The sequence below is a fragment of the Labrus mixtus genome, chromosome 19 (genome assembly GCF_963584025.1).
Source record: "Labrus mixtus chromosome 19, fLabMix1.1, whole genome shotgun sequence".
Lineage (NCBI taxonomy): Eukaryota > Metazoa > Chordata > Actinopteri > Labriformes > Labridae > Labrus > Labrus mixtus.
Genome location: NC_083630.1, coordinates 16582030 through 16606611, shown reverse-complemented (window position 1 = coordinate 16606611; position 24582 = coordinate 16582030). Strand labels below are relative to the sequence as shown.

At 39.3% G+C, this 24582-nt stretch overlaps 3 protein-coding genes across 3 annotated transcripts in view; 2 read left to right on the top strand and 1 right to left on the bottom strand.

Moving 5' to 3' along the window:
- Positions 1-5026, top strand: part of LOC132994655 (LIM zinc-binding domain-containing Nebulette-like) — a 31359-nt gene extending 26333 nt beyond the window's left edge. The window contains exons 4-5 of the mRNA XM_061065144.1: positions 2681-2788; positions 4883-5026. Coding sequence (XP_060921127.1) covers positions 2681-2788; positions 4883-5026 — 252 coding nt within the window. The remainder of the gene's footprint in view (positions 1-2680; positions 2789-4882) is intronic.
- The window catches only part of rmc1 (regulator of MON1-CCZ1), a 440600-nt gene that overhangs the window by 137909 nt on the left and 278109 nt on the right, over positions 1-24582 (bottom strand). The window lies entirely within an intron of this gene.
- Positions 8063-24582, top strand: part of LOC132994123 (nebulin-like) — a 55351-nt gene continuing 38831 nt past the window's right edge. The window contains exons 1-17 of the mRNA XM_061064287.1: positions 8063-8458; positions 12393-12464; positions 13813-13914; positions 13986-14096; positions 14224-14334; positions 15630-15740; positions 16142-16252; positions 17114-17227; positions 17753-17863; positions 17949-18059; positions 18357-18467; positions 18745-18855; positions 20568-20678; positions 20785-20895; positions 23090-23200; positions 24171-24278; positions 24387-24497. Coding sequence (XP_060920270.1) covers positions 8066-8458; positions 12393-12464; positions 13813-13914; positions 13986-14096; positions 14224-14334; positions 15630-15740; positions 16142-16252; positions 17114-17227; positions 17753-17863; positions 17949-18059; positions 18357-18467; positions 18745-18855; positions 20568-20678; positions 20785-20895; positions 23090-23200; positions 24171-24278; positions 24387-24497 — 2121 coding nt within the window. The 5' untranslated portion in view covers positions 8063-8065. The remainder of the gene's footprint in view (positions 8459-12392; positions 12465-13812; positions 13915-13985; positions 14097-14223; positions 14335-15629; positions 15741-16141; positions 16253-17113; positions 17228-17752; positions 17864-17948; positions 18060-18356; positions 18468-18744; positions 18856-20567; positions 20679-20784; positions 20896-23089; positions 23201-24170; positions 24279-24386; positions 24498-24582) is intronic.

Below are 24582 nucleotides of genomic sequence, written 5' to 3'. Positions count from 1 at the left end.
AGGGACGACAATGGCAGAAAGCTTTGAAGACAAAGTCTGTAATTCTCTACATCTGTATGATGTGTCATTGTCAGTGCACAGACACAAACATGCCGTCAAAATAGACGGATACATTCAATTTAAGAAAAACTGTCAAAACAAATAGAAACAAGATCAGTCAACAAGTGACCCTGTATCTGGTGACTTTCAGCCGAGTGCGTATGACGTAGGGCTGGGCGATATGGACCAAAACTCATATCTCGATGTTGTTTAGCTGAATGGCGATACTCGATATACATCAATATGTATTTTATTAACAGTGAAAACACATGGAAAAATAAACTACCTGTTTGTGAATTTAAATAGTAATATAATAAAATAAAAATGTGCCTTAAATACAATAAAAGAGAGAGAGAGGAGGAGCAGGGTTAAGAGGGACAGACAGTCAGTCATCATCAGTGAGATGAGAAAAAGGTGAACTGGCACCTCTATAATGTTATTTTAATGCAACATAAACTATATCGATATTAACGATATTGTCTTACCCTATATCTTGTTTGAAAATATATTGATGTATCTTAAAAACTCAATATATTTCCCAGCCCTAGTATGACGCTGCGTTTTTATTGGTTTAGTTTTTCATTAAATACATATCTGATGAGTATATTTTGACACTACACAAAGAAGCCTTCACAAGGACTCTTTACGTTCTCGACAGCTGAGGTTTACCAAACCTACGGATATATTCAGCTGGTGAGATTCATCAGTTTACAGAGTTTTTTTCTTTTATTGTATACAACACTTCTCCAACGTCTTAATAAAATATTCTCATTTAGGTGTGTGATTGACAGGAAGTGACAGCTGGTTAAGAAATAAAAAAAGATGCAGCATTTTCCCGACCGCCAAACAAGTTTCTCCTCTTTTTTCACAACTCAAAACTAACATTTTAACTCCAAAAGAGTTTAAAAATATGCTTTGCGGGTGGATCTTTAGATCTAACCCCCACCTTGGCCTGTGAGTGAGAAAGTACATTTTGGACCCTGTGTTGACGATGGAGATTATTTTGATGATGATCATAAAGTAAAATAAAAATGAAACAGTCGGGATCAGTGCAGCTCTGCCTGTCCTGACCTGACCTGTGTCCAATCAGACCTGAGTCTGTGTATTGGCTCTCGCTGACCTTGTTTCCTCCTGTCTGGATCCTTGCTTGTGCTGTTGCCTCCAAATGGTTTGTGTGCATCTGTGTATGTGCTGTTCCTCGTCAGCTCGGCATATTAGCTCTACAGGGAGCCCACGATGAATGAAAGGGCTTTAATCTGCTTCGTATTGAGAAGGGGAACAATCACAGTGAGAGCAGGATACCAGAACACACACACACACACACACTCCTTCTGTCTGAGTCATAGTCCCGCAGTTTACAGCTTTATGTAACTCTGAGCGCTAATGGGCTGATACTGATGACTGATAGACACCAGCAGGATGACTTCATGGCTCAATGAGCTGCGGTTGTTCCTCTAAAGGTCGAGTAAAGAATGACAGCCTGCTGCTCGCTTGTTGTTGACATCTGTGGGCTATAAATCGTCCACTCTGCAATTAATTAGATTTGTTTCATGCGGGATAGAGGGGTCGTTTAATCTAGTTTGACTTTCTGCTGACATTAGTGAAGACCATCCAGAAATGAAAATATTATAGCAGCAATAACTTTTCCAACTTCAAACTGTAGCTTCAAACTTTCAAAGGTAGATTTAGTACTAAAATAACTGTCAACAGGGTCACCGGCGTCTCTCCCATGTCTACAAGGCGCCCCGGTTGCCTGGTTACTGCAGTATGTGAGAAGTGTGTATAGCTCTGCAAAACTAGTTCACACACTCTGTTTGATACTGAGGCTGAGAGGAAGAGCATGGTGATGGATGAAGCTAAATAAGAAGAGAAAAAGAAACTAGTGATTTCACAGCCGAACATTTCACAATCCTTACCGAATAGATGATTGTCTTTGTTCAGAATTTAAAAAACATATATTTTTCACTGCAATCAAACATAACACAAACACTTATAGTATATTTACAGTTCTTTTCAGACTGTGTGAGGTTAACTGTCTCTGTGGTCTGTCTTCATATAGTCATTAGATCTGCTGTGTGGGTGCATTCAAAGGTCAAATTCACCTCCAGATGAAATACCCTCTCTGTCATCATTTTATTGGGAGTTTAAGGTTTTGTTGCTTTTTCTTTTTGTTCTTTTTTTTTTATCAAGACATGAATATGGAGGTACAAAGTCTCTAAAAAAAATATATCTCCTCGTTAAATATTCTTTAATGAAGCCATTTGTTTAAAGAGGGAGGCTACCTGAGAACATTTTATAATCATACCTGCACACGTTATGTTTTATTCCAGCTCCAATTCTCACTTTATTGGCCGGCCTCAAGCTGCTCTCCAGTTCATATCCTCCTTCTTGTCTGTTTTAGTGACAACTTTGGATTTTAAAGTGACAGCTTGAAAAATAAGTTTGTTTAAGTTTATAAAACTAGTTGATTCATTTAACATTTTAACCTCACATTCTGCAGCCTTTGTGAATTGTATTATAAATGTTTATATTCAAATATTAATGTCAGTGAAACAGATGTAGAGTACTTCGCTTAAAAGAAGACCTTGAGGACGAATTTTTCTTTAATTCTTTGTTTTTGTCTGTTTGAATCCCCCTGCAGGTGAAATATAAGAAGGACTTTGAAGAGAGTAAAGGTCGAGGGTTCAGCATCGTGTCCGACACTCCAGAGATGCAAAGACTCAGAAAGACCCAGGAGCAGATCAGTATTGTATGTACAACACACACACACACACACACACACACACACACACACACACACACACACACACACACACACACACACACACAGATACACACTAACAGTTTTCTCTTGGTGTTTGCATATGTGATTGTGTGTGTGTGTGGTGTTTGTGAAATGTGATGAATGCAAGTGAAATGTATGAAAAAAGGTGAGAGGTGCAGTTTAGTCTGTGAGCACACACTCATACACACACACACACACACACACACACACACACACACACACACGCACACACACACACACACACACACACACACACACACACACACGCACACACACATAATGTCCTCTTGATCAAGCCCTCTGGTGTTGTCGATATCAACTATTTGAAGAGGAGCTCCTCCTGGAACCTGTGACAGTAAGTGACCATGATTGATGTATTGATTGATTCTAAGGATTGACAAATATTTATATTAAATTTATATTTACTTTTGGGGTTTGTTTTGAGTGTGTGTACGTACAGATTCTCTACGCCTGTGTGTCCTGGTGACCATCAACAGAAAAGGTACTGTTACTATTTCTCTGGTATATCTAGATTATAGGTATATAATGGTATATGTAGTAGATTCCCTCTCTCGTTTACATTTTTATTCTGAGCATCTACAAACATCAACAATTTGGGTATGAAACATAAATACAATGAAACAAACTTCCCTGCAGCCTGTCGTTGTTTGCATGTTCGTGTTTAAACTGATCAAATAAATGCTATTTTTGGACTTTACATGCAGATTAAAACAGCGTGAGATCAAAAGAATCGTGAAAGATCATTGTTTGTGATCAAGTGACAATACTTAACTGTTGTTCTTTAATTACTTTAATAACCATTAAACGTACAATATGTAGAATCTGATGACAATGTTTACATTAATTAAAAATGAACTAAACCCATGTTATATATTTTTGATTGTTGAGTACTTACATTACTTCAATATTTCCAACAGTCATCAAAGCCAGGGAACTACGTAATTTTATAGTTTTTACAGTTGTAACGGGACGTGTCTTGTTGAGGAGGCCGCCATGATGAGCCGCCATAACAGACAGAATGTTTACCGTTGCCGTGGAAACATTGAATGTTGCATCAAAGACCGCTACATAAGGAAGCGGGAATTGCTACTGAAAGCTGCCGTACTGCTGCTGTATGTGCTGCTGTGATAAAAGGGTCACGTTGATTTATACTTGGTTACATCGTCGGTAAACATGTTCTCTTTCGTCTTTACTATGTCAACGCAGAGTTTGTTTTGTCAGTGCCAGAAATGGCATTGCACAAACTAAAAATGAGTAGGCTCTGGTAGATTTGTGTTAAAAGAGTTTTAAGGGTTAAAAACTCATCACTCAACTTTTGTTTCAACATCAGGTCAAAAATCATCATCTCTCATCTTTATAACCAAACGAGTCCAGTGAATCTTACCTTTTGTTTTCTCTTTGGTTTCCATCTTTTTCTGTCTCATTGTCTTCTCATCTCCTGCCCTCCCCCCTCATGTCCTCCTCTGTTTACCTGACCGTGTGATCCTATTATTCCGCTGCGTAAATACACCACCCATTCTCCCTCCTCATTTGTTCCACTTTAATTGATATATACACACACGGCCTCTCTATCAAATGGTGTGACATTCAACAGCCCACACGTTTCTTTATCGTAGTACTCCGTTATTGTCAAGGTTGACCTGGGGGGAGGAGGAGGAGATTGGGAAGAAGAGGATGCTAGTAAGAGGAAGGAAACAGAGTTTGAAGTTTGCAGACAGATTAATTCAAAATGAGCTGTCTGTTCATTTGTTTGTCCAAAGAAAGAAACAAAAGAATAGATAACCAATGTGTTTGGCTTGAGATGAATCTCAGAATTTCAGTCCAGTAGACTGAAAGAAACGTGTTGTCCTGCTGAGGTTTCTCTGGCAGTAAACCTGGTTCACATCAGGACAAGATCACACAGAACTCTCCCAGGAAAAGCTTTGTGTTTCCAAATTCATTAAGAGGATCTGAGAGAGAGAGAGAAAGACAGAGAGTCCCTGGTCACAAGGCAGTCTGTAGCTTTTTTTAACCATCTCTAAAAACTGTCTTTCCCAGTTTAGCTCTGAGCAGAGGCAGATTTTCACCAAAGCCACGGGTCCTCAGAGAGCTTTGTTTACTGTGATTCTGGGTGAGACAGTGATGACTGCAGGCTCGACGTGCAGCCAAGACTCAGCTGCTATCAGAACACTAAAGGCATGATGTGTTCAAAGACCTGATTAATCAGTTCTTCTCTACAGAAGTGTGAATAGGACATGCATTCATTCATCTTATTTTAAGATGAACAAGTCGAGATCTTGCGAAAACAACCGAAATAGGATAATACTTTATTGATCCCCAGAGGGGAAATTCGGGAAAACTTGTGTCAGGAGTGGGAAATGTACTGGTTATCACGGGAAAACAGAGTCAAATCAAATGTATGGATTCATGTCAGCTTAGGGCTTTCATACTCATCTGTTGATTACACTTTTATGATTCCTCCTGGATTTTTTGTATCCAGGTCAACCAAGAGAGAACACAATATTACTGACTTATTATTGAAGCCTTATAGACTAATATCCATACATTTTATTTTACTCTGTTTTCCTGACTTGGCACAAAACTGGGTACAATGACATGGTTCCAGGAAAACAGGGAACAGACATGAAGATTCAGAATGGAAGCAAAATGGTTCAGAAGATGAAATTGGTCTGATTAACTCATGTCTCGATTGGCACACACTGTGTGGGTATTTTTTGATGTAATGGTATGTCAAGAGGTTTAAAACCCGCTCCAGCTCCCAGTCTGTCGTTAGATTGACTGAAAGTTAGGTTGAGACACCCTTTCAGCATGGGACTCCAAGCCTACGGTTGTTTCTTGTGGGCGAGCTGACAGGAAGCTAGGAGACAGGATGCTGACCTCAGGAGGCTAGCAGGCTGATCTCGGTTGCCTACTCTTGGAAAAGGATCACTTTATTGTAAGCAAATTTGGGTGTCACTGTTAACATACCTTTTTCTTGTCTGCCATTAGTCACATTAAAACTTTTCAAAAGTATTTTTTATTGGAGCCAAAAAATAAAAATCAAGGAGAAAGGCTAGGCTGCAAAGTTTAACTTTCTAAAACAAGAATATATAAAGTGTGCATGAAGCTTCAGTGTTGATCTTTTTGGCAGGAAGGTTGGAATCTGGAACAAAAAGTATTTCTGTCAAAAGCAGAATTCTACACATGGAAATGTATGGTTTTAATTCAGCTCACTGAGCTTTTTAGTTTGTTTTTGGGAGTCATAGATTTAACATTCCTTCCAGCTTTCTCACCTTCAACCCTTTGACCTTCACACAGACAACAGGGACACGTTCATAATGTGGATACCACTCTTTGGTTTTGTAACACACACTTTACCCAACACTGGCACTGTGACTGAGATGCAGGGCATGGTAGCGATAAGGTCTTGAGTAGAGGGCTAAATGTGGAAGCTAAAAAATGATAAGAAGTACCCGATGAACCGATGACCCACAGAAGACAGCCAGCCATTGCAGGAGACGGGAGATACTAGACGAAGCAGTTTTCTGGCTTTCTGATTTGTTAATAATTAGGTTGACAAAGAAAGTGAAGGGAAGCCCAACATCATAGAAACGGAGCGTGATATAAATTCAGAATCAGGAGAGGTGACGAAGACACTGTAGAGGACTAATAAAACGGGAACTGACCCATTACTACTACAAAGAAGACATTCAGAATCAGCAAGTGAGACTTTGTTTGGTAAGCTCAAAGGCTAACTCAAACACCAAGGAAGTCAAAAGAGAACATTTGTGAAGAGACAACCATAAAACAGACAAGGTGAGTGCAACAATGAGGAGATTGACTAGAAGAACGTGGAGGTCCAGAAGATGACAAAATGCATTGAAAAAATGTTTCCACATTGAGAAGTGGTTCTGGTTATGTGATCATGATCTTAAACTTGAATCTGAAAGTAAGGCCAGGACTGATCTTAACTTGTTGACTTTTATGAATTTTAAATGGTGACCTTGACAGATGGCCAGCACAGAAAAGGTGTAGGATTCTTAACGAAGACTTGATCAGCGAGTTGTAACTTGTAGTTTTTGTATTGAGTAGTACTTTCAAGTATTATTTGGTTTTGAGTCGATTTTATTCTGTCTTGGAGATGGCTTACAGCTTGTTGTTTGTCCTTAAGAAGTCTTTAGGAACCACAGCAGATATAACTTTTCCAATATGGCAGCAACCACATCAGGTCCAGCCATAACAACTTTTAGCACTGTTATTTATGACTTTGTGAATTAGACAAGAGTGACTTTTAATCACAGTTCTGATACCAATGTCATTATAAGTGTGCATGCCTCTGATAAGGCCTAGAATGCGGGACGGGAAATTGGCTAGCACCCGTCTGTGCATCAATCCAATAATGTGAATTATTAGCCTGAATAGATCAACTCATTTTTTTTGCTGTTGCTCCAAAACAGAAGCCTTCATACAAAACAGTGGTGTACTAACACAATGGAGGTATGACGGCTACCACCAAAACCATTTAAAGCAGCAAGGAAGCACTGATTAAATTCATCTATTGTGTTACAATAACAACCAATAACAGAATCAGTGTTTAATCCAAGAGTGGTTTATTAACCCTTTCTCTTCTCTACAAAGCAAAAGAAACTTCTTTGTCATGTTGTCTGATGTCTGTTAGCCGGGCAAAATAAAAAGATAGCAAACACATAAATATTATACAGCTGGTAATTGTTTCAGTCTTGGACCTGTTTTGGATCAGTATCGGTTGATTTGCCAGTTGAAGTTTTGAAATCCCGTTGAAAAGGAAGAATCTTACAGGAGCATTTCTGCTTTAAACCATTTTGATGCAGTACACCAAAATTTTGGTTTAATAATGTCTAATTGTTTTTTATGAACTCAGATATCTAAACAGCTGTGAACGTAAAGTCATTCACTAAAGTTCCTGTGTTAACCATGTCAATGTGAGACAGTTTGTTCAGAGCAACTATTTCAGGCGTCTGGCATGTTGGAGGTCAGGTAGAGTAGAAAGACTGTACAGTCATCTTTGAGTGAAGGTCGGGCCCAATGTATGAGTCAAACAATGTGGGGCTCCAAGTCCAATGTGTGCACGTTTGCCGCTTTTTGATTCCACCAGGTTGTGCTTTTGCTTTTTTTTTTCTCATCAGTTTTTTGTGCAAATTAACCCTTTTACGTTCCCCTTCAATGATCCTCACATCAGTCCTCTGGTCTTTCTTACCTTATATGTGTTGCTTCTGTCATCTGTTTTTTAATGGCATTATGGGTAAACTAACTTTTTCCTCAGAGGTGACTGACATGGAGGAAGAGGAGGCCCCAGCTGCTCTAGTATCTGCTGACGACAAAGAAGAAGTCATGACAGTGAAGGGAGAGAGAGAGGAGTCTTTACTGGAGGTGGTGGAAACAACAGTGACAACGCTGACTACTGTTGTGGACACGGCGGCAAGGCTGGAGGTAGAGGAGAAGGAGGAGGTCCAAACTGACAAATTGGTAGAGGAAGAGGAGAAGGAAGAAGAGAGGGATAAGGAGGAAAAAGAAGCAGAGATGGAAGGACTAGACGAGAGTGCAGAGGGAGAGGAGAGCCGAGCGAAGAAGCTGTTGGGAGCCTGGGAATCCGAGGTGAGAACTTTGGAGTGTGTCCTTCCTGCTACTTTGAAATCAAAACATAGACTACCAAACGTTAAAGATTCAGCTCAGGTAAGGCCTGAAAACAATCAGATAACACCCAAAACAGAAAATAAAGGAGTAAGATTTCCATATCAGCCAGTACGCAGACCTGCAGATCTTGTGTAGATATGTTCAGTGTTGAATTCAGTCCAGGAATCAGGTAATTAATTTGTTATCTCTGAGATGAGACTTGGTTTAGTGCTCATATAGAGTTTTTTCGTGGAATCTCAAGATGGAAAACATTTTAACGTTGAAAGATTTCTCTTGGCTTGTTAAAAACACTTTCAGTTTTATTAATCACCTGTAAAGCTGAACAAATTCTTGTTCCTGTTGTAGTTCGTTTAGTGCCAGTTAGAATATTTCAAGCTAAAACTATAGATGGAATTTTCTATTGATTAATTGTAAAAAATGTACATTTCCTTTACTTTAAATCATCGCAATGTCTGTCCTATCAGGAGTTGTATCCGTCTCATAGAAAGCCAATGGAGAAATTCTCTTTTATTTTTTCTCTGCACAAAAGACAACAGTCACCAGAAGTATTATCATTTCCATTATGTCTGCCCATCCGTCTGTCGTTCATTCACATGAACGCCTAATCTCAGCTGCACCCGCTGTCTTTGGAATTTCGTTTTTAATTTTTTTTTCAATTGAATTATGACATTTTCTCCATCCACTGACATCCTTACATATACATTTGAAATATAGATTTTATTAATAGTTTAGTCTTGTTTACCCAAAGTTATAGTTAAAGTACTCAGAGTCTAAATACTTTTCAGCAAAATATCTTGTTTTTTGGGGGCGAATTTGCCTTAAAGAGCCCATATTCTGCCCTTTTTGGGGTTCGTATATTTAATCTATGTACCTACTTTTGTACGTTCACAATAGCTAAAGTCCGAAAAAAGTGTCTGTTTTCATGTACTGCTCCTCCTTGCTCCCTTGACACTCTGAGTCCGTCAGCTACGCTCTGTTGAGCCCACACTGTTAGACCCCACGTGGGCCAAGTCTGCTCTGATTGGTCTGCCGATCCGCTCCGTCGTTATTGGTCAGTTGCTCAGCACGTGTCTCGGAAATTTCAACATGAGCTGCAGGGCTTGCCACAACGAGCCAATGGGCTTAGATCAGTGATCTCACACTGACAATGACGTCGGACTGACAAATTTTTATCGAGGGGGGCTAGAACCGAGCGTTACATGCGACTAATGCTACAGCTAACAGGAGGACGTAGGAGAAGCCGCGTTTCCGCGGACTTTGAATTTTTGCACATAGATGTGCCTAAACATGCACAGGACACTTGGAAAACACACTAAAGAGCATATAAAACCAGAAAAAGCAGAATATGGGACCTTTAATTTCGATAGTTATGGTTAAAGACCAAAAAGAACACTGGTGAGAGAAAGAGGTGATATGTGTAGTCGGAAGACTAGAAAGCTCAAATCCATTTACCATTTACCATATGCAGTAAAGTGTAAGGTTGTCAAAATTGTTTCGGTATAGGTACTTTTTGATACCATGTGTTTTTTAACAATGCAATCTGTTATTTTAATGACTGGTAGCATTGAAAAATGCTGAAGCTTTAAAAAAAGACATATATTTCATAAGACAGGTGGGGAAAGGAATGAATCCATCAAATAGGAAAGGAATGAATCCATCAAAATTACAAGCAATCTCCTGCGCACTTACTTAATTGTACTTTGGCAACATTTCAGTACGGCTATGTTGTTAGCCTATTTGTGCAATTTTGACATTATGCAGGAGTTTGCATGCAATTTTTGATAATTGAGAACAAGAAATGACCCGATGTTTGGTGCTCAGAACTTATTTTTTGTTGTTGTGGTATCAAAACAGGTCCAGATATTCTTTGATTTTGACTAGTATCCTATCAGAGTTGTATTGTGACAAACCTGGTAAGGTTAAAGTTCTGTGGCAAACACTGATGGATGTTAACTACACCGTGACTCGTTGGCATGGGCGAACAACGGTGAAGCTTTCCTTTTTCTTCTTCTGTTCGTTTTCTGCAGTTTTTATACTTTAAAAGGTGACACTTTCTCATATTTTCCAGCTTTCAAGTCTTTGGTCTTTTAATTAGATCCTTCTTTCAATTAATCAAATTTCCTGCTTCAGTACTCCACTACACATAATGTTCCCAAACTGTGTCTGAGTCCTGTGTACTGCTAAACGTCTTTGAGGATTTTGCCTTTCTTTGATGAAGTCTGCTGAGAGGCAGATTTAGTTTGTCTGCAGAGAAACCCCCGTCTCAGCTCTGACTGAGAGTCTTTGTGTTGACCTTGGCGTGGGGCATCGCCTGGCACTGCAGGTTTCATGCAGGCTCAGAGAGGATTAGTGGAACTACAAATGAAAATGTGCCATTATTAGCTTTTGATAGCGGGATTTTTAGGACTCTATCAGGCCTGTTAAGTGAGGCGAGGGATTAACGGAGCATGAATAAGGGAAGGTTTCCTTCGGTTGTCTCACAGGTTCTCAGTCTCAGACGGATTATTCAGTTTGCCAGTGTTTTATTTTTATTACCTAACAGCCTAAGATGCATTGGAGAGATGCAGGGCCGCCTGCTGCCATTACACACCACTTTTAAGATCATCTAAGAAACACTGGAAACTCATTTTTGTGCTCCTAAAATACCTAAATAAATATTTCAAATAGCTGACTTACTGTAAGATCTGGTGCTTCAGACAGGCTTTTAATACCTTTTTTTCATGTTGATAGTGGGCTGCGTCATATAAACAGTTGGGACCAACACACCAGTAGACAAAGCTGACAGAGATATTTTAGAGCTCTATTGTTATTATCTTTACCAGAACCCATCCCTCGCTGCAGGCGACCTGACATGATTGAAAATTAGCCCTCATTCATTGCAAGGGGCTGCTTTGCTGCACAAAGCTTGCTAGGATACATGGTGATGGATCAGGCTGGCGGCAGCACTTTTTCACAGGTTTTTTCCTTCTTAGATCATAATCCTTCATTTGTAAAAAAAAAAAAACTTTTGTATACTGTTTGGTAAATACAGCTTGTGGAGTTCTGGTTTGATTGAAAAGACTCCTCAATTAAAGGCTTTATATGCGATTTTTCACACCTAAATATAATAGAAATCAAGTATATCCTCTGAAAATAACTCTATGAGTAATGACTGTCTACAGTGGGTGTAACACCTGAGTCCCACTGTCTGTGATATTTTCCGAGTTTTCCGAGTCATATCTTCAGTTTGTTTACATCGCCGGGACGGCTGCTGACTCCTCCCCTCGCGAATAAAAGTTGTTTAATTGAGGGACTAGAGAAAAGAAGAATAACATACTGTACTCACTGCTTAACTGTGTTTCTAGATCACGCTTATTTCGGGTAAATGTACATGCAGTGTGAAGATACGAGCATAATAAAGATCTCTAGCATTAGCATGCTAACACAACAATGCACCGCGAGTTGTTTTCATTTCATGCTGGTGCTCAAGGGCGACATTTACTGGATCAAAAAATTGCATTTTTAAAGACAACAAGTGATCAGAGGAGGTGGGCAGAGAGTCTTGGTTACGGTCTGTGGGTCTGTACTTCAAATCAATGTTTTTAAGGCTGACAGCTCAATTAGCGTACAGATAGCTAGCAGGATTTCAGACTCCACATGTTGAAAACAGAAGGTACTAAAAGAGCTACATAGCTGCATGAAACTGCACGTTGCAAACTTTACTGATCACAATGGAAATCATCACACAGGAAGACAGAGACCCCAAAAACAGACTGCATCTTATATCCCGCTGCAACCTACAGTATATTCCAGATTTAATGGTATTTGTTAATTCTTATTGAACTGACCTCATTAGAAATTTGAGAGAAACTCTCATTGGAGAAACTCAAGTCCTATGTGCACTTCTCTGTTTCAGACGTCCTCTGATTCAAAGCCTCCACGTCCAGACCCAGCATTTAACAGGAGGTGCAGCCTGCTCGTCAGTGATGTAAGTTTGTTCATTGTATGGTTTGTATTTCTATTTCTCAGACTAAAACAAATGATCAAAGAGCTGATAACTTGAAATTCCCTTTCCTCATACCAAAATGTGGATACATAAATCAGCATGATAAGAACTATCTTTAAAGACAGAAACCGTGTTTGAGGAATATTTATTTGAAGTTTATTTTGATTTTATAGTTTGACCCATGTGTCATCTGTTAACATGGAGTAGGCGGAGCTTATCAGCTATAATGAAGCCAGTCGGTAGGGGAGATCCAAATGTTTTGTCTTTACTTTAGGGAATCTGTCATGTTACCCATCTTTTTTTCTTTACACAGAGGGAATGTATAGTTAAAGAAAAAAACGCCTTTAGATTCCTGTAGCAGCAGTATGACGCCCATTTTTGCAGTTAAAGCGCTGAATGAGGGTGGATGTTGTCGGAGGATGTGGGAGGGTGAGATATTGATTCCCCGCTGTGAGTCAAACTCATCAGCTCTGCTCTTTGCAGCAGCAGCAGCAAAGTGACTCATCAGATCGAGTCAACCTACTTCATAAAATCAGCTCCACGTCTTCCTCCAGCTGCTGTGGCTCAGCTGCCCCTTATCCACCTCCTCAGTGATGTCAGCTTCATGCTTACATTTGAAAAGGAAAAGGTTTAAAAAAAAAAAAACAAAGAGAGTGAAACAGTATGAGCCGAAAAAGCATCACATATATTCTGGTACCATGGAGCAGTTTCTGTTGTGGTGCAGTTTCCACAGATTGGGGTGACAGCTTGTCGTCTGTGGATTAATTCAGTTGTTCTCCTGGGACTCTTAAACAAAATCTGCCAGTCAGATACAATCAGATTTAGCCAAATATCAAACTGTGGCACATGTTTGGTATAAATTCCATCATCACTTTAGTTCTTGTATGTGCTACAAATAATTTGACTAACTAAATCTGGAAGTTGTCTCACTAGTGATGAGTGTTAAATAATGTTTAATTCTGTGTGATTCCAAATGAAGTTTTAAAAAAGAAAAATGTATTGATTGATGGGGTGAATGGATGAGAGAATGAGGAAATGGATTGGTGACAGATTATTATGATGCATAGGTTCAAAAATAGAGGAATAGATAAATAGATGGATGGATGGAATACTGGATAAATGAATGGCTAAAATTATACCTGGTAGTTCATGTTATCAAAGAGATAAAAAAGCAATATGTTTGATAGTTTTTCATGTATTGCAAAACTGCTAAAACAACATTCCTCCTGGGGAAGGAGCAGGATTACAGCAGAAGTTCAGCTTGAATGCCATATAAACACACACACACACACACACACACACACATTCACACTCTCACATCTTCCTGCAGGTGAAGTATAAAGAGGACTTTGAAAAGATGAGGGGTCAGAGTCTGTTTGTCCCGGGAGCCGAACTCATCCACTCCAAGAACATCAGCGCTGTCATATCTGAGGTCTGCACAAAACACACGACACATTCATATCCATCTGATCATTTTGGCTGACATGTGATGTTTTTTTTTAGTCAAAGTACAAAGAAGAGGGAAAGAAGGAGGCGTCCATGTCTCTGTACTCCATCCTGCCTGAAACTCCTGAGACCCAACATGCCAGAGAGGCTTCAGAGCTGCAGAGTGAGGTACATGTTAAAAAAGATCAGGAGAGCTGTGACACAAGCGTTTCTTTTTTGTTGTTTGTTTGCAGTGATTTATGTAATAAGAGAGCATAATTATGTTGCTAAGTAGCTTTGTTTGTTTGTTTTCTAGATTAAATACAAAGGAAACGTGAAGACGGAGATCTCCACCTCTCTTTATTCTCTGCTTCCAGAAACAACAGAGACTCAATTTGTCAAAGAGCTGACGGAGATGCTGAGTGAGGTGAAGACTGGATGGATGGATGGATGGATAGATCGATGGATGGATGGATGGATGACTAAATGGATGGTGCACATGGGTAGACGGATGATTTAATGACGCGCAGATAAATGGAATGCTAGATAGACAGATTATGGATTGATGGGCTTAAGGATTGGATGAAAAGATTGCTGGATAAATGGAGTACTAAAATAGAAATGACTTAACTGAAGGATGAATTTGTTGGAACAGCAGTAGTTTGATGGATTGAAAAGACTGAATCAACAGATGAAAAAATTGAACATTGACAAATGGATGGATGTACCAACAGATTGGCTAGATTAGGAGAGATAGGTGGATGGATAAATGGAAGGAGAGGTGAATAGATTTTAGGTTTGGATTGTTGGACTAATTGATAACCAGTAGTTAAATGGTTAAACTGAAGGATGAATGGGTTTGAAGATGGATCGTCTAATGGATAGAGAAGGAAAGGATCTACTGATTAAATAATTGATTGTTGGATGGAGAGTTGGTATGTTGAGAAATGGTTGGATGTGCAGACAGACTGGTGGATGGTTCAACAAATGGGTGGATTGGATTTTAATGGACGAATGAATGATAAACTAATAAAGTTACAGATGGATGGAGGGATGGATGGATTGGTAAATGGATGGACATAAAAAGAGTGGTCTAACAGATGATAATGGAAGGCTGGTAGTTGAATGGAGGATTGGATGGAAAGATAAATGCATGGTTTGGTGATTAATAGATTGGAAGGAAAAACAAAAGATTATTGGTGAATATATAAGTTGAGAAAGTCAGAATACATTTACTGACAGATGAAAGAAAAACAAAGATGGATGAACTAACATGATGGCTGATGAGATCAAATGACTACAGGATGAAAGAATGAAAGGATGGATTGGGACCACTGGATGATGGCAAACTGGGAGGATAGGTGAATGATAGATTTGTAGACGGTCAATGGACAGAACAGGGAGCAAATGGAAGGATTGATTGATTGATAATTGAATGGCTAGAAGATTAATGGATTTCAGATGTATAGACTGACATACAGGCATGGATTCATAAATAAATAGATGGATGATGGGTTATATTGACGAATAAATGGATGGATGAATAGATATAAAGGTGGTTGGATAAAGAATGACCACTAGTTAAGTGAGTAGATGGGTTAGCGGTTTAAGGGACGGATAAATCAAAGGATGAGAAGATGATTGATGTCTCAAAAATGAAATTAGAGTGCTTAGATTTAGGTTCTTACTCCTCATCACAGTAAAACCCTCTCTGCTCCTCAGAACAAGTACAAGGAGGAAGGAAAGAAGGAGATGAGCAGCAGTTTGTACTCTCAGCTTCCTGAAACCTCTGAGATGCAGTTGGCAAAGGCTGTCCACGAGTTCCAGAGCGAGGTACTCGAACACGACTTTCATTCTGACATAAACAGCAGCTGTGTTTCAACATATTTCATCACTTATATCCAGTCCGGGCATCAACTTCAGCAGGGTTTATTTTATGCAGCAGCTGCATTCTTGATTAGGCTGCAAGGGCATCCCACTGCAAATACATTAAACACAAAATTCAAATAAAGCATAAATCAGATTTGAAGCTTTTAGGAGAACTCAAGGTAACTCAAAAGCCACTGACAGGTAAAGTGATATATTCAATATTTCTCGTGTATTTTAGAAAGAGTTTATCCATCTTTGGGAAAAGTCTGCTTAAAACGTCTGCAAACTCAAGGAAATGAGGTGGTTGATTTAGATTTTATCCGATTCAATCAGATGTTATTTATTATGTGTTTTATTCCTTTTAGAAAAAGTATAAAGAAGAAGGGAAGAGAAAGGCCTCCATCTCCCTGTATTCCCAACTCCCCGAAACTCCAGAAATCCAACATGCTATGGAGGTGTCCCAGATGCAGAGTGAGGTAACCAAACATGCAAACACAGAGGAAAAAAAACAAACAGATAATCCTTGGTGGAAATCAGAACAAGAAGCAGACTTTTTAAATTTATTTTAAACCTGGGCCTCTTTGAAGGGTTTTTGGATTAGTGGTATATGTTTTTAATGCATAGTGATCAGTACAACACCTTTTGGAAATGTTTCTGTAGATTTTATGAAAGGGGCAGTGCACAAAGCTACTGAATTGAATTGCCCCCTGGGGACAAATAACGTTTTTTAAATTGAATTGAATTGAACTTAAAAGTTTTTGTTTTTGCTGCTGAAGTGTCTGAGGGAAATCTTTTTAAGACCCGGAGGCTGATTGAAACCAGAATTGTTTTACTCACTTCAAAGCAATCAGACTCCACTTTTAAAAACAGTGATTGTGCCTTGCAGACCACGGGGGTTTCTGCTCTACCACTACCTCTATGGCTCAGTTTGTATGTGTTGTTGTGTGTCATATTAATATTGTGTTGGATAAAACATATCATTTCAAACACCAAAGTCTCACTATGACTTGGCAAACTAATTCAACATGGAAGCAGTATACCAGCAACTCTGTATGTGTCTGTGTGGAATTACTGTTTTTGTCAATGGAGCCTGGTGGCTTTGAAGAGAGTATTGTAACATCTGCTTCTTGTTTGAAATAAGCATTGAACTCTCCAACCAATAAGTCTTGAAATAAACCTTTGTGAAGCGTTGACAGACAAAACCAATCTGAAGTTCCCAGGTCTGACAACACCAGAGTTATCATTAAAGCACAACCACTTATTCTTCTCTCTCTGTCACTCTCTCTGTCTCTCGCTCGCTCTCTCTCTGTCACTTACTTTCATGTTCTTATTTGCAGGTGAACTATCGCCCTAAGCTGCTCGTTAAAGGAGCTCCGTCCTCTCTCTACTCTCAGCTGCCTGACACCACAGAGATCCAGTTTGCCAGAGAGATGACTGAGATGCAGAGTGAGGTAAAGTGCACTGAATCCACTGTTTTTTTTGTCTATGTAACCACTGTGAAAGTCAAGATTTTGTCCGGATGTAAAGCTCTGTACTACTTTTTACTTTGGAAGTTTATTTGATATGGCCAGGTACAGGCAATAATAAATATCTGCAATATGCACACCTTTCATTTATAGATAAATTGGTTTTAGCACAGAAAAAAATAGAAAATAGTGACATGTTCAGAGCTCTTAGGGATGTCTTGTTGCTATTGTTCTCTATATAAACATAATGAAGCTGATGGTATTCAGTTCGTCGCAGCATTAAAGTCTGAGATGAAACAAAAAAGTTGTAAATTAGCACATGATTCATGTTTGAATTGATCGACAGATTGCAGACAAAAATCTTAATCAGCCTTGTCCAATGGTGACTTAGTTGTTCTATGTTTGTTGTTTTCCTGAAGAGCCAAACCTTTTTGTGAAATAAATCACAGTGTCAACATCTTCTGCAAACACCAGAGGCTCATTACTGACAGATTATTTTTGTACTTTCAGAGTAAATACAAGGAAGGCGGCAGGAAGAGCCTCTCCCAAAGCTTCTACTCTCAGCTCCCCGAGACGGCCGAGATTCAGTTCGCTAAAGGTGTTGCTGAGCTGCAGAGCCAGGTGACACTTAGTAAATCTGTTCTCTCTTATGCTGTGTGCATGTTTTAAAAAGCCTACATTCATGCTTAAATGGTTTTATTTTTAGATGCGGTACAAGGAATCGGGCAAGAAGGGCGTGAACTCGTGTTTGTACTCTCTTCTGCCGGAGACTTTAGAGACGGCTCATGCAAAGGAAGTGTCTGAGCTGCTCAGTGAGGTACACCGACATCACACAGAGACAGTAATGTTACATCACTCTCCTGAAAGAAGCCAGACTTATTTAACAAAAACATTAGTTTTACCCTCACAGAATAAAGGAGTTGCTGGGTTTTCATGTGTATTTGTTTGGGACTTTGCTGGTTAAAGGGTTTTTCTGTTTTCTAAATTCACAGCAGCGAAATATCAATCTGAGATCATAAATTGTGCTTATTAGTCCAATTGATAATGAAATGTATGTTTTATTTTACCCAGCTTTGTATCAAGATGCCCTTGTATCATCATTGTATTGTTGTAGGTGAAGTATAAAGAGGACGGCAAGAAGGAGATGAGCATCAACCTGTACTCTCTGCTGCCTGAAACTATCAATACCCAGCATGCTAAAGAGGTGTCGAACCTGCAGAGTGAGGTACTGTTTTTCACTTTGGGAAGTTTTATACATTCATATAAATGAATGTTGTAATCATCTCTGATTACCATGATCCTCCAGACAGTTTTCAAAGATTTTCTTTTGATAATTCAAATAGCCGATGTAGATCTTCTCTTGGATTCTTTTCTTGGGTCTGAAATTTTGAGTTTTTAAAAACTGTCTGAAGCTTTTTTTTTGTGAGTTTGTGTGTTGTTAGAAGGATAAAGCAACATAAGCATTCATTTCCGGTGCGTTGCTTCACCCCCGTCTCCTGCAGGTGAAGTATAGAGAAGGCCTGAAGCAGAGGATTCAGAGCAGTTTGTACCATCAGCTCCCAGAAACCACTGAGACACAGCTGGCCAAACAGCTGTCTGACCTGCAGAGCGAGGTACAAGACATCACAGACTGCCACCATTTCACCATTATTATTATTATTATTATTTTTTTTTTTTTAAATTGATCTCTTGATACTCTGTGCTTGATGGATTAAAGATGGTAAAACAATAAAATGAAATGAAAACAGTCAAGGCTTCTATTTGGCCATCATAGTGGCGTGTAGAAGAGACAGAGCACTGCAGCAGAAATGAGTACGTGTTAAAGAGGTGTTAAAAATGTCTTCTTTATATTTCACACGAAAGATCAAATCCAGTTTTTCTCAGTCATAGCAGCAGGGACACTGCAGGAGGTAAAAACTAGACATTTAGTAAAGCAGTAAAAACCCTACATGAAGAGGGTTGAGCTAAATATGCAGCTCTATTATGAGATTTAAAAAAATCTGTATTCTGTAGAGCTCCTCTCTGGAAGCAGTTTGAACTACTTCAACTCTCTGAAGCATCTCCTCCCACTCTTCCAACACTTTCATGGAAAATCACTCTACTAAAACCCAAAATAACTGATTTCTGAGGCAGAGGCAGATTTTTGAAGTTACTTGTTAAATGAGGCATTCAACCTAATTAACTTTATTAATGTGTTGATACTGCATGAAATTATTTTTTGATTCAAAGGATGAACTTGTAGCACACAGATATGATTCAGGTATGAGTAATATAACAGCCTAAGATAGTTATTTCTCACAGAAATAACCCCTGTAGTGATTGACCTACCGTTCTTGTAAAGAAAAAAGTTATCTTTTTTTTAGGCAGAACAGCTATTACATCATTCTCTCATATGCCACCAGACTCCTTTGACAAAAACAGTAATTTTACATTACCAAACACAGGAGTTACTGGTCTACTGCTGCATCTGTTAGTTATTTAATTTTATTTTGTGTTTTTGTGTTTGTCACATTCTGGTTTCAAACAGAAGTTTTATTTTTTTTGTTTTTTTAAGTTATGAAATAAAAAATGTTACTAAATTGAGGTAGAGCAAAACCTCCAACTGCAAAGCTAAAATTACAGCGTTTGTCAATGGAGTCTGGTAACTTTGAAGAGGCTGATGTAACAACTGTTTCTGGTTTACAAAATCATTGTCCTCTTTAACACAAAGGTCTATCTCTGAGGATTCTTTCTGCGACGTTGTCAGAAACTCAGAAGAACAATCTGAGCCTGTCAGTGACAAAAACAGCAACTTTTAGTGGATGTTCTTTGATCGTCTGCTTTCGCTTTGTGAGACACAGATACATTCATTATGACCTCTCATGGCTGCTGGATGAGGCAATCTACTGCAGAAACTGCAACTTTTTGGACCAATAGTTGTGAATGTGTACAAATTGGGCCCTTTAATTCATCGTTTCATGGAAATAAAAATGACAACTAATCCAACTAGACAGGCTGAAATATTCCTTTGTATTTAACATCCCTCGGCCAATTCTCAGTGTAATATTGGCGTGTTATCTTATTGAATGAAAATGTTAATTCAATCCATCCCTCTATTTCACAAAGGAATTCCCTATGAACAGAGAATGTATAATTGGAACAGAAACTACGACTCAGAGAAATTGATAGTCATTCCCTAGGATGGCAAGATCTCTTTCTCTTTTTCCTGTTTTTTCTTTTTGGTTTGGTTTTCAGAAAATTGATTTACATGTTTCTACCAAATCTACACACATGCTTTAAATTTCCTTTATGTGTCTTTAAAGGCTGTGTTTTGTTATGTGTGCAGACAAAGTATAAAGAAGCTGGAAAGAAAGAAGTGAACACCTGCCTGTACTCTCTTCTGCCTGAAACTCTGGAGACACAACATGCTAAAGAGGCCGGAGAGCTGCTCAGTGAGGTAAAGAGCCTCTTCACCTCTTTTCACTTTTTGTACATTTTAAACTGTGGACATGCATGTCACATCAAAGTGCCTCGATAAAAATGAAGTGTTTCTCATTTCCCAGATTAAGTACAAGGAAAGTGGGAAGAAAGAGATGTCCAGCTCTCTTTACTCCACTCTGCCGGACACTTCAGAAACCAGCTTTGTCAGAGAGATGACGGACATGCTGAGCGAGGTACCAGCATTCATGAAAATAAGATGTAATGTGCGATTTCACTAGTGTCCTCCCATTTGTGTCTAAGTTTTCCTCTGCTATACAAGTATATTAACAGAAATAGAATAATGACGAAAATAAGCAATAATCAGTTTAATTTAGATAAACGTTTGACTGATGATACTTTGAGTTGGACTTAAGCAGGTTCATTGCTCTCACATGCCTGCAACAATGATCAACGGGGTCAATATAACATGATAGAAGTTCTGTGTATAACATCCCCACGGCCGTCTAAGCCTACAGCAGCATGGACAGGGTCTGGTCTAAGACCTGAGCCGGACCTATATATAAGCTTTGTCAAAAAGGAAGGTTTTTAGGGCACGGTCACACTGGCCATCCGTACCGTGCCCAAGCACGCTTCAACGCTGAAGTCCAGTTCGTTTGACCAGTATGACCGCTCCGTATCGTGCTCAGGCACGGTACACTTCCTTGGCTTTGGCACACTTCGGAGAGGTGTGCTTCGGCACGGTACACTTCATGCACGAGCACAAGCACGCGGGTACACAACGCTGACAGCCTTCATTATGGAGAAATCCAGAGTTTTATGTCTGTATCTGACTAACATGAAACAATATAAGACACAAAGTAGCTGTCATGCTCTGTGTTGTTCTCTGATGTGCGGGCGTCCGTGCGGACTCGGCCGCACATCTATTTTATTTTTTTATTTATTTATTGCTGTGTCTGATTGAATGGCTTAAAACAAGCTGTAAAGTCAGTAAAGTAGCTGTCATGCTCTGTGTTTTTCTCTGATGTGCAGGCGCGGACTCGACTGCGAGTCTCTTTTTCTCTCTCTCTCTCTCTCTCTCGGGTCCGCCTGTTTGTAAACTGAGCACGCTTCATAATAACATAAAGCGTGCATGTGTTGTATTAAGACGTTATGTACAAGAGGTAATCGCGCTTAGGCACGGATAGTCCTGTGTAGTGTGACCGCGGGCCGGGCCGGCCAGCGTGGGAATGGGGGGAAATCGTGCTTGGGTACAGCACGGTACAGATGACCGGTGTGACCGCGCCCTTAGCCTTCTCTTACAAGCGGAGAGGGTGTCTGCCTCCTGGACCCTGAGTGATAGATGATTCCAAAGGAGAGGAGATGGATAACTGAACGCTCTACTTCCCATACTACTTTTGTAGATTTTACATAGAGGCTTGTATTCTGGAGGCGTAATGTCTGTTAGAGGTCATTGGGAATGCAGATTTAAGATAACGACTAAGGTGTGATGAAAAGTGATACAAACGTAAGAACCCCCCCTTCTGATAGTGATAGCAGAATCAATAGGTTATAACCTAATATTCATTCAAGCAAGCATCACTTACTAGTGGCAAAGCCTGGTGGAAATTCATGTTTCAATTTCTTGCCCAAGAACATTTTAAGATACCGACTAGAGCAGTTAGGAATCAAACACAAATCTTTCCAAATGTGGGTGACCCACTCTATGCCCTGAGCCACAGAGAATATGACCAAATCGAAAAAGGATTGTGTCAAAAGTCTGAAAATCGATGAAAATCTAGATAGAAAATGAGGTTATACAAATCTGTGGATGAACATTAAAACTAGTCTTCACATTTATTCTTGAGTGCCAACATGAGGAAGCTATTTGTAAGACAAAAGCTGCAGGAGCATCTGCAGAAAGCTGCAGTGTCTTCAGCTCAATCTTTTTGATCTTTTCTGTCATGAATTGGTCTTCACAGGCGTCATTATCATCAAAAAGGATCAAAGAGGTTATCTGTGTTCCTCCTTTTTAATCTGCATTTCCACCATGTTGTTCTGAGACAGTTCAGAATTAATGAGGCCTGACTAATATTCAAATTGTAAAGACACAATGAGGTGGTCATCAAACACACAAAAGGAAACAATGACAAAACACAAAGGAGATCATTTCATTTTAAAGCTACAAAGAAAGCTTTTCCATAAATATAAATAGAGATACATTTTATTTATTGAAAAACAGACATTCCATTTTTTTAATCACCAAATGTTTTAATATTTGTGACAAAATTTGATTTAGAGAACATCTTCCAACTCTTGCAGCTTGCTCTTCCTGCAGCAGCAGAGCAGAGACTAAATCATTTGGAACTTGTGTGCAACCTGAGACATCAGGATTTTCAAAAACCTGTCCAAAGAATTATCTCTAATGTGTTGAATGTTCTGTTTTTATAGACTAAGTACAAGGAGAGCGGCCTAAAGAGCCTTTCACAGAGCGTCTATTCTCAGCTTCCAGAGACCACTGAGACTCAGTTTGCTAAAACGGTGTCTGAACTGCAGAGCGAGGTGAGGAAAACACACATCTGCTTAAAAACTCTTCTTACAGGTCCCATGTTCTCTACTAGATAGAAACCAGTGCTTGGATTAAAGCATAGACTGTTCAAAATGTACAAAGGGGTGGTCATAGCCACCATCACTTCACCCATTGATTTTTTGATTACTTCTTTGAAGTCTTGAGATTAGCATCAGACTAACTATTAGCCTTTTTTTTAGTGCCAGAATTGATCACAAGTAGGTGGAGCTGGAAAGAACTAGCAATGCTAAGATATTAAAGCTGTCCAGTCGAAGTTCAAAGCTAAAGCATGAGCCAACTTCTCTGCAGGGATAATTCAGTGATTAGTCTGGTCCCCGTGCTGGGGGCCATCACTTTAAGCCTTAATATAATAACAAAAAGGGAAATGAGCTACAGAGACCAAAACTTTTTTTGTACCAGGCTGTAAACATGTTTACTTCTGATGTAAAGTTTGATATTTTAACATGGGGCTCTATTGGGATTGACTCATTTTTGGAGCCAGCTTCAAGTGAATCTCTATGAATCTTTAGGAACTGCAGTTATTCTGGCAAGTTTAATAAAACTAACATTTATTAGAGGGCTTTTATTAATGTATTTAAATTGAATTTTATTTGTTTTATTTGTTTTTCTTTCTCTATTTTTTTTACCCTGTAAGTACATCTGCTTTCCTTTAAACCCTGGCACATTTTAAGTTTCATCTTGATGCTTTTTTAATAACTTTGTTACATGGATTTGTCATGGATTTTCCAAAGGGCTCTATATTTTTATTTATATTAATATACATTTTCTACAGTTTTGTGATGCCCGCTGGTCACCAAAGATCCGTGTGAATTTACAGCAGCTGCAGACATGAAACTTACATTTTTAAGTTTTGGATTTGATTTGATTCAAGTTGGCTGTTTCTGTTGTTGACATATCTGAGACAGATGTCAGTGTAACAAGTATCTTTTCACTGAATGTTAGATGAAGTACAAAAAAGGAAAGACAGACGTGTCCAGCTCTCTGTACTCCACTCTGCCTGAGACTCTGGAGACGCTGCACGCCAAAGAGGCTTCAGAGCTGCAGAGCGAGGTGAAACACGTCTTTACATGACACACACCTACCAACAGTTACAACCAAAGATTCATCCCTGCATTTTAATGAGAGAGGATAAATGTCTTTGCTCCGGGTTGTGTTTAGCTGAAGTACAAGGCGGCTCTGAAGAAAGGTGGCTCCTCCAGTCTGTTCCACGCGCTGCCTGAGACGTTAGAGACGGCCCACGCTAAAGAAGTCTCAGAGCTCCTCAGTGAGGTAATGACAGAGCACGGAAACGTCTGAAACTGTCATAGCAACCCTGGGTTTTTAAAGAGATCAGCATTTTGCTTAATGTCTTTAA